A 14,372-nucleotide genomic window follows, 5' to 3' on the forward strand; every position below is an offset into this window, starting at 1 on the left:
TTTTTTAAGTGTTTTGATGTATCTTGGAGATTGGCCTATATTCCTCCTAAAAATAAGCTCTCTGTAGCCAATGATACAATGTTTAAAATATGGCACATGCTGAACTCAGTCTCTCATTTCAGAAAACAAATCTGCATGTGTGTTCTCTGAAGTTCTTCTTAGTGTGCCTCTTGATGCACTATATTTTGAGTATTACCAAACCTGAGCTCTTTCTTTTTTTTAAATCCTGAGATGATTAAACACAAATGCTCATGTTAATGAATGAAGGCTAAAACCTAACAGTGCGCAGTGCAATATGATCAGCAGTTATGGGAAGATATGCAAGCCCTGATAGGGGAGCCCGGCTAGCATACAAAAGCTGTTCCAAAATGTAAAGGGAGAAAAGAAATAAAAATACAGAGCAAGGAAGAGCGGGTGGAGTGACAGAGTAAGCACAGACAGCAGGAAACATGGGAATGCTGAGACCGCTGGCACCTGAGTGGTCATTAGACTTGCCTGTGGAGTTTGGACAAATACAGATTCCTGGGATCGATATTTCACAATTATTTAGGTTCAATTGTGTAGGTTTTGTCCCTAAAAGTAAGAGGTTTCCCCCAGTGCAGGCAGGATCAATCTTGCGTGGAAACCTGCCCTGGGTTCAGATGGAAATGCACTAACATCGTCTGGAAAGGCTGTTTCTCCATGTATTATTGGAAAAATTCACAAGAGGAGATCACACTACGCTTTGGAGAAGCCATTCCGTAGAAGACATGTTAATTTAACTCTGTAGTTTGCACACTAGTGTTGAGCTTGTAGAGGGTGAGAAACTCCTCTGCCTAGACTTTTTTTTTTTTTTTTGATGGGTTTAGTACAAGTGGGAAGAGGCACCTCACTTGGACACGCTTCAATGAAAAATATTTATTATGACTACAACCCTAATGGTCTTAGTTTTAAATGTTACTTCATTAGGCCAAGCGGACCCCGAGAAGCCAGAAGTCGCCCCCGGGAGCTGTCCGCGGTGCTGAATGCGGTAGCCCTTTCCCAGCAGGAAAGGGCTCTCAGTCCGGCCCCCAAGCTCCATTTTCCTTCGTGCTCCCACCTCCAGTGTCTTCCCTTCCCAGCGCTGCCACTGGCGAGGGCGGCACTGAGATTTTTGTCCTGGGCGGCAGACGACCTTGTGTTGCACTTCCTCCCCCGCCTTCTGCCTCTCCCGGGGCGGCGGCGGATGGGCGCGGAGGCGGATGGGCGCGGCCCCCTCCCCCACTCAGGCCCCCTCCTCGGGGCGGGGGCCGGCCAGGCTCCTCGCGTGCTCGCGGCGGCGCCCTGAGCGCACCGGGTCCGCTTCCTGCGCGCCCCTTCCCCACCTCCCCAGCACCTGCTCCTCCTCCTCGGTCCCGCCCAGCGCGCCGGCAGCCCGATCCCCAGTGCTTGGAGGAGAGAGGGGGCGCAGGCGGCGACACAAAGGGCGGAGCGGCGGGGCAGGGGCCCGGGAGGCTGCGCAACATGGACGCCGAGTACCCTGCCTTTGAGCCCCCGCTCTGCAGCGAGCTCAAGCACCTGTGCCGACGGCTGCGGGAGGCGTACCGTGAGCTCAAGGAGGACCTCACGCCCTTCAAGGATGACCGCTACTACAGGTGGGCGCGGCGCGGGCAGCTGCGGGGCGGCCGGAGGCTTCCGGGCCGCAGTCCCCTCCCGGACCCCGGCGGCGCCCGAGGCTTGGCCTGGTCCCGCCCTCCGCCGCCTCCGCCCGCCTGGCGCGGAGCGTAAGGATGGGGACGGGGTCGGGCCGGGGATCTGGGAGGGACCTGGAAGGGGACGGGGAGCAGGGGTGCTGGCAGCTGCGCGCAGGTTCCTGGATCTAGGGCAGCCCCGCGCCCCCGGGCGAAGGGCCGATTTCCCTTCAGCTCAAACCCGAGCCTAGGCTCCCGCCAACCCCGTAAAGGAGCTGCGGGTTCTGGCTCCTCCCCGCGCCCCGCGTCGTTCTCCCCCTGCGCCCGCCCCGCCACCCCCGCTCGGGCCTCACGCAGCGGAGTCTAGGGAGGCGACCGCGCGCGCTGCGGCGTCAGGAGGAGGGTCTTGGCCGCAGCTCCGAGCGTCCCAAGCCCCTGGGCTTCGCAGGACGCCTCCGTGGCTGGGGCGCCGCCGAGGGCTGGGGGCGGACGGGCGTGGCGGGGGCGCCCTGCGGGGACACCGCGCCTGGGAGCCGCTGTGTGGAACTTGTTTGCGTTCATCTCTGTCTCCCTCTCCTGCGGCCTAGGAGAGAGCGGTGGGGGCTGCAGACCCTGGCGCCAGCGCCCCCCCCCCCTTACTCTCCGCGCTCTGCAGTTCGGAGGGGAAGGAACCTGTGTTCGCCGCCAATGGCCGATGTATCCAAAGGCTCGGCGGTGTCGTGACAGGACCCTATCGCGACTCGGTAGAAAGCTCCCTCACCCCACACCTCAACCTTCCTCATCTGTTAAATGGGAAACCTGAACCAGAAGATCTCGGAAAGCTGAGGTTTAATCATGATTTACTCACTCTGTGCTAAGGATGGCGAGGGTATCGCACTGCTATGGGGAACGGGTGGTCGTCATTTTTGTAAGACCCATCTTGTGCTAATAATCATGGGTGCATGCTCAGAAAAAGGTATGTCACACTTATCCTCACATCTGTTCGAAAACCTAATGCCTTCCCACGGCTAATCAGCAACGCAGAGGGACCGGGGTCATGGTTACTGAGTGAAAATGCCTATTTTTTAAAAATGTAAAAAATCATGTGATGTAGCTTTTGGGCGAGCCTGGAAATCTGTCTAATGCAGCCTCCTGGGAGACCTGAGGGTATGGGAAAAGAACCTACAGTTTCATATCATACTTTTTTTTTTTTTTTTTTTTGAGACAGTCTCGCTCTGTCCCCCAGGCTGGAGTGCAGTGGTGCGATCTCTCCACTCACTGCAAGCTCCGCCTCCCAGGTTCACGCCATTCTCCTGCCTCAGCCTTCCATGTAGCAGGGACTACAGGCGCCCGCCACCGCGCCCGGCTAATTTTTGTATTTTTAGTAGAGACGGGGTTTCACCGTGTTAGCCAGGATGGTCTCGATCTCCTCCCCTCGTGATCCGCCCGTCTCGGCCTCCCAAAGTGCTGGGATTACAGGCGTGAGCCACCGCGCCTGGCCTCATACTTGTTAAATAAGATTATTTCCAATCTCCTTTTCTACTACTCCCCCGCCCCCCACCCCCTACTCTTTTTTTTTTCTATTTATTTATTTACTGAGACAGGGTCTTGCCCTGTCGCCCAGGCTGCAGTGCAGTGGTGCAATCTTGGCTTACTACATCCTCCACCTCCCTGACTCAAGCAGTCCTTCTACCTCAGCCTCCCGAGTAGCTAGGACCGCAGGCCCGTGCCCCATCACCTAATATTTGTATTTTTTGTAGAGATGGAATCTCCCTGTATTGCCCAGGCTGGTCTGAAACTCCTGGGCTCAAGTGATGCTCCCACCTTGGCCTCCCAAAGTATTGAGATTACAGGCATGAGCCACCATGCCTGGCCTTTTTTTTTTTTTTTCCCTGTATTTTGTTTTCCTGGGAATATTTCTTTGGCAACAGAGCTAAGTGAAAGTGGAATGATCGTTATGAAAATAGCAGAGAAGAGAACACACCCCAGTGGTTAATCTCCATCTTTATTCATTGACCAATTTAGTCACCTGGTAGTTACTGAGCATCTTTTATGTTCCTGCTGTTGGTTGGTCTAGGCGTTGTGAATGCAGCGGTGAGCAAGACAGGGTCTCTGCTGTCCTGGGGCTTACAGATAATAAACCAAGTGACATGAGAGAGTGACAGGGTGCTGCCACACAGAAGGTAGTCAGGTGAGGCTCATCTTGAAGGTGACATTTGTCTGAGAACTGAAAAATGAGGAGCTAACCAGACAAGGAAGCAGGGAGGAAAGTCCCAGAAGAGGAAAGAGGATTGCAAAGTCCCTGAGGCATAAAAACATGAAATGTTCAAGGCACAGACAGAAGACCAGTGAGCCTGGAGCACTGTAGTCAGAGAGAGAGGCAGGGCCAGGCCCTGAAGTGCCTTGAAGATCAGACTAAGGAATGTGGATTTCACTGGGATTGCAGTGTGAAGCCACGAGAGGATTTTACACAGGACAAGTGACATCAGCAATTTGGCTGCCTGTACTACAGCAAGCATTTGAGTCTTTGCTCCAGGAGCCACTTCCTTAGTTGAGTTGGAGCTTGAAGACAGATTGACAGCGGTTGAAAGTGATCAGTGATGGATTCTGCACCCCCACCGTGAGCTCAAGTTGACTGCAGAGTACTTTACAGTATTTTGTATAGACAGGGTAGTTAGGCTGAATCACAAAGTCTGTTTTTAGTGAGAAGATGTTTTAGATCACTGAACTATCTTCAGTAGCTCCATTGACTTTTTTATATCAATGGATTGTCGCTGTACAAAACTAGGTGAAATACTGTTGGGTTTCTAAGTTGGGAAACTGCTAGTTACAGCTCCTGCATCTGTTTAGCTGGAAGGTGAAATTACTACTACGATTTTGGTTCCTTCTCTTCTCACTGTCTTCATTTCCTTATTGGTGATTTATGAGTAAAATGCACCAGCTCTTTTCCCTGGAGGACCAGGGACTCACCTCACGTGGTTGGCAGTTTTCTCATAACAGGGCGAAGCAAAGAACACAGCTGCTAAAGCTCCGTTTACAAAACATGGTTGGCCCCTCTGTTCACCAGCATGGCTGTTTGCATATTTGCTACATAATTTGGCATCAGTGAAGAGCTGGAGCTATGTGATCAAAGGACTCATGGCCATTTTCACAAAATGAGAGATGATAGTTGTACTGCCTGTCAGGAGAGGGAAGGTGGTAAAACAGTAGGCCAGGGATCTGAAATCCTGGTTCTAGCCCCAGTTCTACCCCTTGCTAACTCCCCTACCTTAGGGGGGAATTAATTGCATTTCATTGGACAATCCATTTCCACATCAGGATAAAGAAACTCTCTTCACAAGGATTTTCATAAGACTCAAACACTTTATGAAGAGAGCACTAAAGATGTTTTCAGATACACATAACAGAAAAACCACAGCGAACCAGTCTAAACAAAAGGAAAATAAGGATTGGGTTGCTGATCCAGCAGCCTATTGATGTAATCAAGTTCTTTCATTTTAACTTGATAGCAATTGGCTGCTAATAATCATCTGGGTTATTGCTTCTCATTCACATTCATGGGGGAAACTGGCTGGCTTTCTATGGCTGTCTGTAGAAGAAAAAGAATAACTTGAAGTCTACGGAAAACTCCTTGACTCTCCTCTACACCCCACCAAAGTGGTGACAAGGACATGGAATGTTCACGCACTGCAGATGGGAGGGTAAATTGCTATAATCATTATGGAAAACCACTTGGCAACAGCTACTAAAGTTGAACACACACATTTCCTTAGGCCCAGCATTTTCTGTCGGTGATATGCCTGGCAGAAATGTATGCATGGGCCGTCAGAAGACATGTACTAAAAAGTGTTCGTAACAGCACAAGTTGTAATACTCCTAAACTGGAAAGTAGCCAGATACTAAAAAACAGTAGAATGGACAAAGGCAGCCGGGTACGGTGGCTCGTGCCTGTAATCCCAGCACTTTGGGAGGCCAAGGCAGGCAGATCACTTGAGCCCAGGAGTTCGAGACCAGCCTGAGCAACGTAGTGAAAGCTCATCTCTACTGAAAATACAAAACTTAGCCGGGCGTGGTGGTGCATGCCTGTGATCCCAGTTACTTGGGAGGCTGAGGCATGAGAATCACTTGAACCCCAAGGGAATTGATAAGATCAGGATTCTCAGTGCTGGCTGCAGAATCATCTCAAGGAGCTATTTCTTTTTTTTTTTCTGGGAGGGGGGTAGAGAGTCTCACCCCTGTCACCAAGGCTGGAGTGCAGTGGTGTGATCATGGCTCACTGCAGCCTTGACCTCCTTAACTCCTCCCCCACAGCCTCCCAAGTAGCTGGTGCTACAGGCATATGCCACCATACCCAACTAATTTTTTTGTTCATTTGAATTTTTTCGTAGAGATGAGGTCTCACTATGTTGCCCAGGCTGGTTTTGAACTTCTGAGCTCAAGGATGTGAGGGAGCTTTTAAAAACACAGATGTCCAGGCCCCACCCTTGAGGATTCGGATGTAATTGGCTTGGGCTGGATCTCTGCCAGGATGGAGAGCCATGAGGGGTGAGTGAAATCTCTCAGAGCAGGCTGGGCGCGGTGGCTCTCGCCTGTAATCCCAGCACTTTGGGAGGCTGACGGGGGCGGATCACTTGAGATCAGGAGTTTGAGACCAATCTGGCCAACATGGCGAAACCCCATCTCTACTAAAAATACAAAAATTAGCTGGGTTTGATGGCAGGCGCCTGTAATCCCAGTTACTCAGGAGGCTGAGGCAGGAGAATTGCTTGAACCAGGGAGGTGGTGGAGGTTGCAGTGAGCCGAGATTGCGCCACTGCACTGCAGCCTGGGTGACAAGAGCGAGACTCCCATCTCAAAAAACAAAAAAACAAAAAACCAAAAGAATTATCTTAGAGCAGCAGGAGACACCCTGAGGCACACATTTCTTCCTCTGCTGGATTTTCCAATGGGCGGCAGTACTGGCAGCCAGGTGCCACGTCTCCCTCTCCCCACACAAAGCTCAGTGACCGCTGTCAGCTCACCTTGGCTCGTGCTCCATTTCCACGCCTCCAGGCTGGCCCACGTTCCTTTCTGCTTTGACACCTTTGATCAGGTTACATTCAGGTTGAAAGGTCTGGGAGCCATGTTTTCTGTTTAAGGTCAACGTCATTTCCTGACACATCTGTACTGATTTTGATGTAAGCATTTCAGAGGACCTCATTTTTTCTCCTTGTTTTCAAATTACTGGATACACCTCAGTGTAACTATTGACTGACAACTGTCTCTATCTTTTGTTTCTTTTTTTGGTGGGAGGAGACAGTGAGTGTCCCTGATGAGACTGGGATTTTATCTTTTTTTTTTGAAATAGAGTCTTGCTCTGTCACCTAGGCTGGAGTGCAGTGACCTGATCTCAGCTCACTGCAACCCACGCTTCCCGGGTTCAAGCGATTCTCCTGGCTCAGCCTCCCAAGTAGCTGAGATTACACGCATGCGCCACTATGCCTGGCTAATTTTTGTTTTTTTTTTAGTAGAGACAGGGCTTCATTGTGATGCCCAGGCTGGTCTCGAACTCCTGACCTCAAGTGATCCACCCGCCTTGACCTCTCAAATCGCAGGGATTACAGTCGTGAGCCACCGCACCCAGTCTAGATATTCTTTTAATCACATAGCCAGAGGCTAACATTCTGAATCTCACATATAGTATTGGGCATATTTATGTCTATAATGGACATCTCTTGAATTGTATTTTGTCAGATACTGTTACTCTCTTATTGAGTCCTTACTGTGTACTGGGTTCTGGACCAAGTGTTTACATGCATCATCTTTTTTTTTTTTTTTTTGAGACGGAGTCTCGCTCTGTCGCCCGGGCTGGAGTGCAGTGGCCGGATCTCAGCTCACTGCAAGCTCCGCCTCCCGGATTTACGCCATTCTCCTGCCTCAGCCTCCCGAGTAGCTGGGACTACAGGCGCCCACCACCTCGCCCGGCTAGTTTTTTTTTGTATTTTTTTAGTAGAGACGGGGTTTCACCATGTTAGCCAGGATGGTCTCGATCTCCTGACCTCGTGATCCGCCCGTCTCGGCCTCCCAAAGTGCTGGGATTACAGGCTTGAGCCACCGCACCCAGCCTACATGCATCATCTTATATAATCTTCCCAGTAACCCTCAGAGGAAAATGAAGTCTAGCCAGACCAAGTAATTTGTCCGAGGTTGCATTTTAGAACCAGAATTCAAACCCAAGTCTGTATCGTATGCATTTATCAGCTCTCTTCCTGGTGGTTACCCAGGCTTAATTATTTCTTTGTGAACCTTGGGGTAAGCGTGGCTGTTGTCCATACAGCAGAGTATGGGTTTTTTTTGTTGTTGTTTGTTTGTTTTTGAGACAGAGTCTTGCTCTGTTGCCCAGGCTAGAGTGCAGTGACACGATCTCGGCTCACTACAACCTGCGCCTCCCAGGTTCAAGCAATTCTTATGCCTCAGCCTCCTGAGTAGCTGGGACTACATGCGTGGACCACCATGCCTGGATAATTTTTGTGTTTTTAGTAGAGAAGGGGTGTCACCATGTTGGCCAGGCTGGTCTCGAACTGCTGACCTCGGGATCCGCCTGCCTCAGCCTCCAGAGTGTTTTTTTTTTGAGACGGAGTCTCCCTTTGTCACTCAGGCTGGAGTGCAGTGGCGTGATCTCAGCTCACTGCAACCTCCACCTCCCGTGTTCAAATGATTCTCCTGCTTCAGCCTCCCGAGTAGCTGGGACTACAGGTGCATTCTACCACACCCGGCTAATTTTTTGTATTTTCAGTAGAGATGAGGTTTCACCGTGTTAGCCAGGATAGTCTCGATCTCCTGACCTCGTGGTCCACTTCCCTCAGCCTGCCAAAGGGCTGGGGTTACAGGCGTGAGCCACCGTGCCTGGCCTCAGAATATGTTTATTTAAGCCACATCTCACTCTGAATTGAGAGGAAAAAAATAAGAATACTAATTTCCTGGATAGCAGAGCAGGTATAAGCATCCCATCTGTTCTTCCTGGTCATCATCCGGCTGCAGCGATGACTCAGCTGTGGCAACTGAAAGACCATCCTTTGCCAGGGGAGAACAGGCCTCAAGGCTGGTGGGACACCTGAAGCTTGAAGTGGGCCTCGTTCCCCAGATAGGGAAGCTGGGGCTCTGGGGCCGCCTTCTGGGACTGCGGTAAGAAAACACCACAGCCTGCGGGCACAAGCAACAGGGATGTGTCGTTGCTCAGTTCTGAGGCCCGGAGTCTGAAATCCGGGTGTTGGCAGGATTGGCTCCTCCTGAGGGACATTCTGTCCCAGGCCTTTTCTCTGCCTTCTGGTAGCTTCAGGCTTGGCTTGTAGATGTCTGTCATCTCCCTGTGTCTTTACATCGTCTTCCTTCTGTGTGTGTTTGTGTCAGAATCTCCCTTTTTTATAAGGACATCAGTCACACTGGATTTAGGGCCTGCCCTAATGACCTTATTTTAGCTTGCTGGTCTGCCAAGGCCTTAGCAAATCAGGCCACGTTCACAGGCACAGGGTGTTAGGACTTCAGCATCTTTTTGGGGACAGAAGCCACGCCATTAACGGGCTTTCCTTGAAAAGAACAGCTCATGTGTTGATACAAGACTATGGATTTTGGCTTCTCTCTGCAGGTATTTTCTAAACATAGCAGCTGAGTATTTGATGAACAAGAGTCAGGAGGACTGGCTGCGTCCTGGCTTGGATCGGCCACTTATTGGAAATAGGGTCTGCCATCTTATAGGATGATCTCGGATCCCTCCTGGTCTAAAACGGAGACAGCAGACTCATAGTGCAGCTGTGTCTGGATCAGGGTGGCTCTGTCTTCCCAGCAGAGGTGTCTGAAATCTGCACTGGGTCACCTGAGTTGCCTGAGGTTTCTCAGGTGCAAATTGGGGAGGGTGTGTGTGTGTGTGTGTGTGTGTTGGGGTGAGAGAGAGTATGCAATGAAGGCAGAGGAAACAGGCTCCGGCCTAGCTCAGGAGGTGTTCGGTCGGAGATACGGTGCTCAGTGCATCCTGGCTTGAAAGTCTAGTGTTCCAGGAAACCCCTCGGTCCCGGAACAATTAGGATGGTTGGCCACCCTAAAGGTGGATCAGGACACAAGGAGCCACTCCAGGTTAAGCCAGGCTGGGTGAGGCAGGGTTGGAGACTCAGATGAGCCGTCTGCTGGGGTAGTGTGTGTACGCTGGGGTATCACGGTCAGGTAGCAGGCAGAAGGCCGCTGACACCCAGCTGAACAGTGCAGAAAGGGGACAGGACGCTGATTTCCCCAATTTCTTCAGCCTCAGTGGCATTCCCTTCCATGAGCCTCGGGGCAAACCCCTGAGCTCTTTTGCTCTGGCGTCTTGGTCTTCCCGCCTTCCTTCCAGCTGGCTGGTTCTCTTGCTCTCCTTGGCTCAGTCCTCATCGCCCCCTCCCCACTCAGTGGACAGCTCCCTGTAAGGCCTGCCCATGGCCTCAGGGCTGTGCTTCTCAAAGGAGAACTCCCTCCCGCTGTTTTTATAACAGCAACTATATTGTAGTCCCTCTTTTCCTATCCTGAAATGAAATTCCTTGAAATCGTCATACATGCTTCCATAACTTAAAAAAATTAAATTACCCTAAATGTCATCTAAACAAGCAATTAAAGAAATAGCATGCATTTCAACGTGAAAATGCCCTGGCAAGACTACCCTAAAAGGAAAACGCCCCAGGAGTGATGGTTTAGGAAGCTGGCACCTTAGAGCCGCACAGGGAGAGGCTGCTGCCCACCGCTCAGGGGCCAGGCAGCTCTCCAGGCCCCGTTCCCCTGCGGCTTGCTCAGCCGTGGGCTGCAGGGCACTGCTATGCCTACTCCGAACGTTTCTGCACCAGCGTTCCCGCTACATGCCCCTTTCTTCCTTACCCCATGATTTCTGGAGTTGTGAGGTTTACGCTATACTTAGGAAATCAGGACAAGGTCCCATTGTTCTGCGTGTTCAAGGCCATAGCAGAGGATTTATTTGTGACCCTGGGACCCACAGCTGCATAGACTCATCATGTGCCTGGGACTGGCCTCCCCTGGCCTTGTCCTGACTTGGAAAGTCGTGGCAAATGACGGGTCTCGCTGGAGCAGCCCTTGTTTTGCTATGTAGGAAGCAGTTTGAGCAAAGGGCTGATCGCCCGCCTCTGGGAGCAGAGCTCTGAAGGCGTGAGACAGGCACGTCATGAGCAACGCCGCCCGCTTTTCCAGCTGCTATGGGATGCAGGGGCACATGGCGGGTGGGCGTTGTCCTGCCTTTTCTGTCTCCTGGGGAGTGAAGGGAACGAACAGAACTTGGAAACGTGATGTAAGGGGGCACGGCTGCACTCTTTCCATTCTTTTTTAAGTTTTTTTGGTGGTTGTTGCCTTGTTTTTTTAGAGATGGGGTCTCACGGTGTTGCCCAGGTTGGAGTGCAGTGGCTCCTCATAGTGCAGTCATGGTGCACTACAGCCTGGAACTTCTGGGCTCAAGTGGTTCTTATTCTTCCACCTCAGCCTCCTGAATAGCAGGGGCTGTGGCTTCCCATTCTTTTAAATATACCCACATGCCTAGGAAAGTGCTCTCTGTGCTGTGTTTGTTAATGGCGGAGTACAGCCAGCAAAGTAATCTTGGTTGTTTACTGTTGACGTTCAGTTTAAGTCTTGTCAGGACTTAAAGACAGAGTTTTGTTCCTAAGTGAAGATAATGACCAGCTTCCCTGGCTTATCTATCTGGCATGACCGGGGCAGTGTTTCTGATTTGTAAACCCATGCTCTTCGGGGAACAGGCCGACAAAGATTACTTCCTACTCCATCTGGAAAGGGCAAGCATATACTCCTGCCTGGTGGTGACAAGCTGGGAGCTCCAGAACCCTCGTTCTTCCAGTGGAGACTGTTCTCAACTTCTGCAAGGGGAAATGCAAAACCAAATACCCTTCCCTCAGGCTGCAGTAGGAATGAGAACATTTAGAACTTTGCTGTAGTTCTCATCATTGGCAGCTATGTCAGGGACAGCTAGAGGCATTGACAGTCACTTTATAAAGATATGGCACTACGGCATTTAAGACTGTTGGTTGCAAGTATTAGTTTCAGCCAAAAAGGGTAAACTTATTACGAGGATACAGGGATCGCTCACAGACCAAAGGGCAAAAATGCAACTGAACCCCAGGGGGGAGCTGGCGCTGAAACGGAACCCCAGGAAGGCGCTGATGTGGCATGGATTCCATGGGTTCGTCTTCTCGATCTCTCTTGCCATGCCCTAAACCGTGGGTTATCAAATTTGCTGTACATTTGGAATCCTTTAGGGAGCTTTAAAAATACTGATGCTGGCCGGGTGCAGTGGCTCACACCTGTAATCCCAGCACTTTGGGAGGCCAAGGAGGGTGGATCACAAGGTCAGGAGTTGGAGACCAGCCTGGCCAATATGGTGAAACCCTGTCTCTACTAAAAATACAAAACTTAGCCAGGTGTGGTGGTGGGCTCCTGTAGTCCCAGCTACTTGGGAGGTTGAGGCAGGAGAATCATTTGAACCCGGGAGGTGGAGGTTGCAGTGAGCTGAGATTGTGCCACTATACTCCAGACTGGGCGACAGAGTGAGACCCCATCTCAAAAACAAAAACAAACAAACAAATAAACAAAAAGTACTGATGCCAGCTGGGTGCAGTGGCTCACGCTTGTAATCTCAGCACTTTGGGAGGCTGAGGTGGGCAGATTGCTTGAGCCCAGGAGTTCCATACTAGCCCGGACAACATGGCGACGCCTGATCTCTACAAAAAATACAAAAATTAACTGGCCGTGGAGGCATGTGCCTGTAGTCCCAGCTACTTAGGAAGCCGACGTGGGAGGATTATCTGAGCCTGGGAATTCGAGGCTGCAGTGAACCATGACTGTGCCACTGCACTTCAGCCTGGGCAACACAGTGAGACCCTGTCTCTAAATAAATAAATAAATAAATAAATACAAATACCGACGCCTAAGCCCTGCTTCAGATCTGACTCAGTTGGTTTGGGGTTCAGCCTGAACACTGTGATTTTTAAAGCTCCCCAAGTGATTCTAACTTGCGCAGATACTGAGACCCGTTGTCTTAAACTAATTTGCTTCTCTGTCTTTTTGTCTCATCTGTCCTGGGGCCTCCAATCTCTGATCAATACAAATACTCTCATCTCATGCTTTCACCACCCATTCAGCAGGAAGAAAGTGCTACAAGGCAGGCGCTCCTGGAAGTCACCATTGACACGGGGTCTCCCCCTCAGCTGGGGCCTCAACGAAGCTCTGAAATCCTGCTAGCTTTTCCCAGGCTGCTCATTTCTCCAGACTTTGTAACAACGATTCTAAACCTTCTCCACCTCTTTGCACTGGATCTAGTTGACAGGCCCCCCAGGCCCCCTTGGTCCTGCCCATATCCACTTCCCCTCTTCCATCCTGCCCCCGGCCACTGGCCCCTGGCCTTGTCTCCCTACCTGACCTCCTGGTGCAGGCCCCGGAGGTTGCGGTGAGTTGATACCATGCCATTGCACTCTGGCCTGGGCAACAAGAGTGAAACTGTCTCAAAAAAAAAGAAAACAAAAAAAAAGTCCTGACAAATAGGTTGGTGAAGGCCATGAAGAGAAGCAGTTCCCAGCCTCTGCCCCTTCCCAGCCTCTGCCCCTTCCGCCCCACAGACCAAAGAGCTGCTTGACATGGGGGCTTGTTTGCACCATGCTGACTGAACTGGCAGCCACGGGCCTGGCTGGTTGTGTAGGTCAGACTTTGGCCAAGGGTGACAGTGACTAGACAGAGCTAACAGATTGTTTCCTAACGCAGTAGTTTGGAAGTAAACCAGCTGTGTTTGTCCTGAAGCTCTGGCCCGCGTGCACCCTCTGAAATGTACTCTCCGACCTCCTGTCTGACTCCATCCTCTCTCCTCTCCCTGGGATTGTACCACTCTCAATAAAATTGACATGGAAACTGTTGCTGTAGGTTTTGTGTTTGAGGGAACCCAGCTGCTAAGACATTCTTTAAATATTGAGATAATCTTGTCCAGTAACTCATAGAAAAACATGGGCCAGAAGGAGGGTGGCCAACGATCCTGGTTTGCCTGGGACAGAGGGCGTCTTCGGGACGAGGGACTGACAGTGCTTATACTTGGAAAGTCTCAGGCAAACCAGAATCAGCCGGTTGCTCTGGCCAGGTGGCAGGAACGCTCTCAGCTTCCACCTCTAATCCTGGCTCACTGGCCCTCCAACTCCCTTCCCTCGCTTCCGTGGGAAGGTGTCCCCATTCTCTAAACAATGAGGAAATGGGTGTCTTACTGTGAGGCGGCCAGCAAGCCCAGGGCAGTCATTTGTTCAACACACAGGGGCTGGGTGTCTTTCTCTACCAGGCTGGGTGCCAGGTCCTGGAAAGAGGACTTATTTAAAGGCTTTCATGGTGAGGTCGTAGGAGACGATGATGGAGAAGCGCTGCTCAAACATTGAAAATAAATTAAAATACATGTTTCAGTTTGATAGCTTGGGAGTGATACTTAAAAACCACCCAAGGCAGGCCGGGCGCGGTGGCTCAAGCCTGTAATCCCAGCACTTTGGGAGGCCGAGACGGGCGGATCACGAGGTCAGGAGATCGAGACCATCCTGGCTAACACGGTGAAACCCCGTCTCTACTAAAAATACAAAAAAACTAGCCGGGCGTGGTGGCGGACGCCTGTAGTCCCAGCTACTCGGGAGGCTGAGGCAGGAGAATGGCGTGGACCCGGGAGGCGGAGCTTGCAGTGAGCTGAGATCCGGCCACTGCACT

At 51.2% G+C, this 14,372-nt stretch overlaps 1 protein-coding gene across 1 annotated transcript in view; it reads left to right on the forward strand.

Moving 5' to 3' along the window:
- Positions 1 to 1,215: 1,215 nt before the first annotated feature.
- The window catches only part of TMEM181 (transmembrane protein 181), a 101,078-nt gene continuing 87,921 nt past the window's right edge, over positions 1,216 to 14,372 (forward strand). Inside the window, exon 1 of the mRNA XM_023206055.3 lies at positions 1,216 to 1,613. Coding sequence (XP_023061823.3) covers positions 1,483 to 1,613 — 131 coding nt within the window. The 5' untranslated portion in view covers positions 1,216 to 1,482. The remainder of the gene's footprint in view (positions 1,614 to 14,372) is intronic.

Source organism: Piliocolobus tephrosceles, chromosome 5 (assembly GCF_002776525.5).
Source record: "Piliocolobus tephrosceles isolate RC106 chromosome 5, ASM277652v3, whole genome shotgun sequence".
In the NCBI taxonomy this organism is placed as follows: domain Eukaryota; kingdom Metazoa; phylum Chordata; class Mammalia; order Primates; family Cercopithecidae; genus Piliocolobus; species Piliocolobus tephrosceles.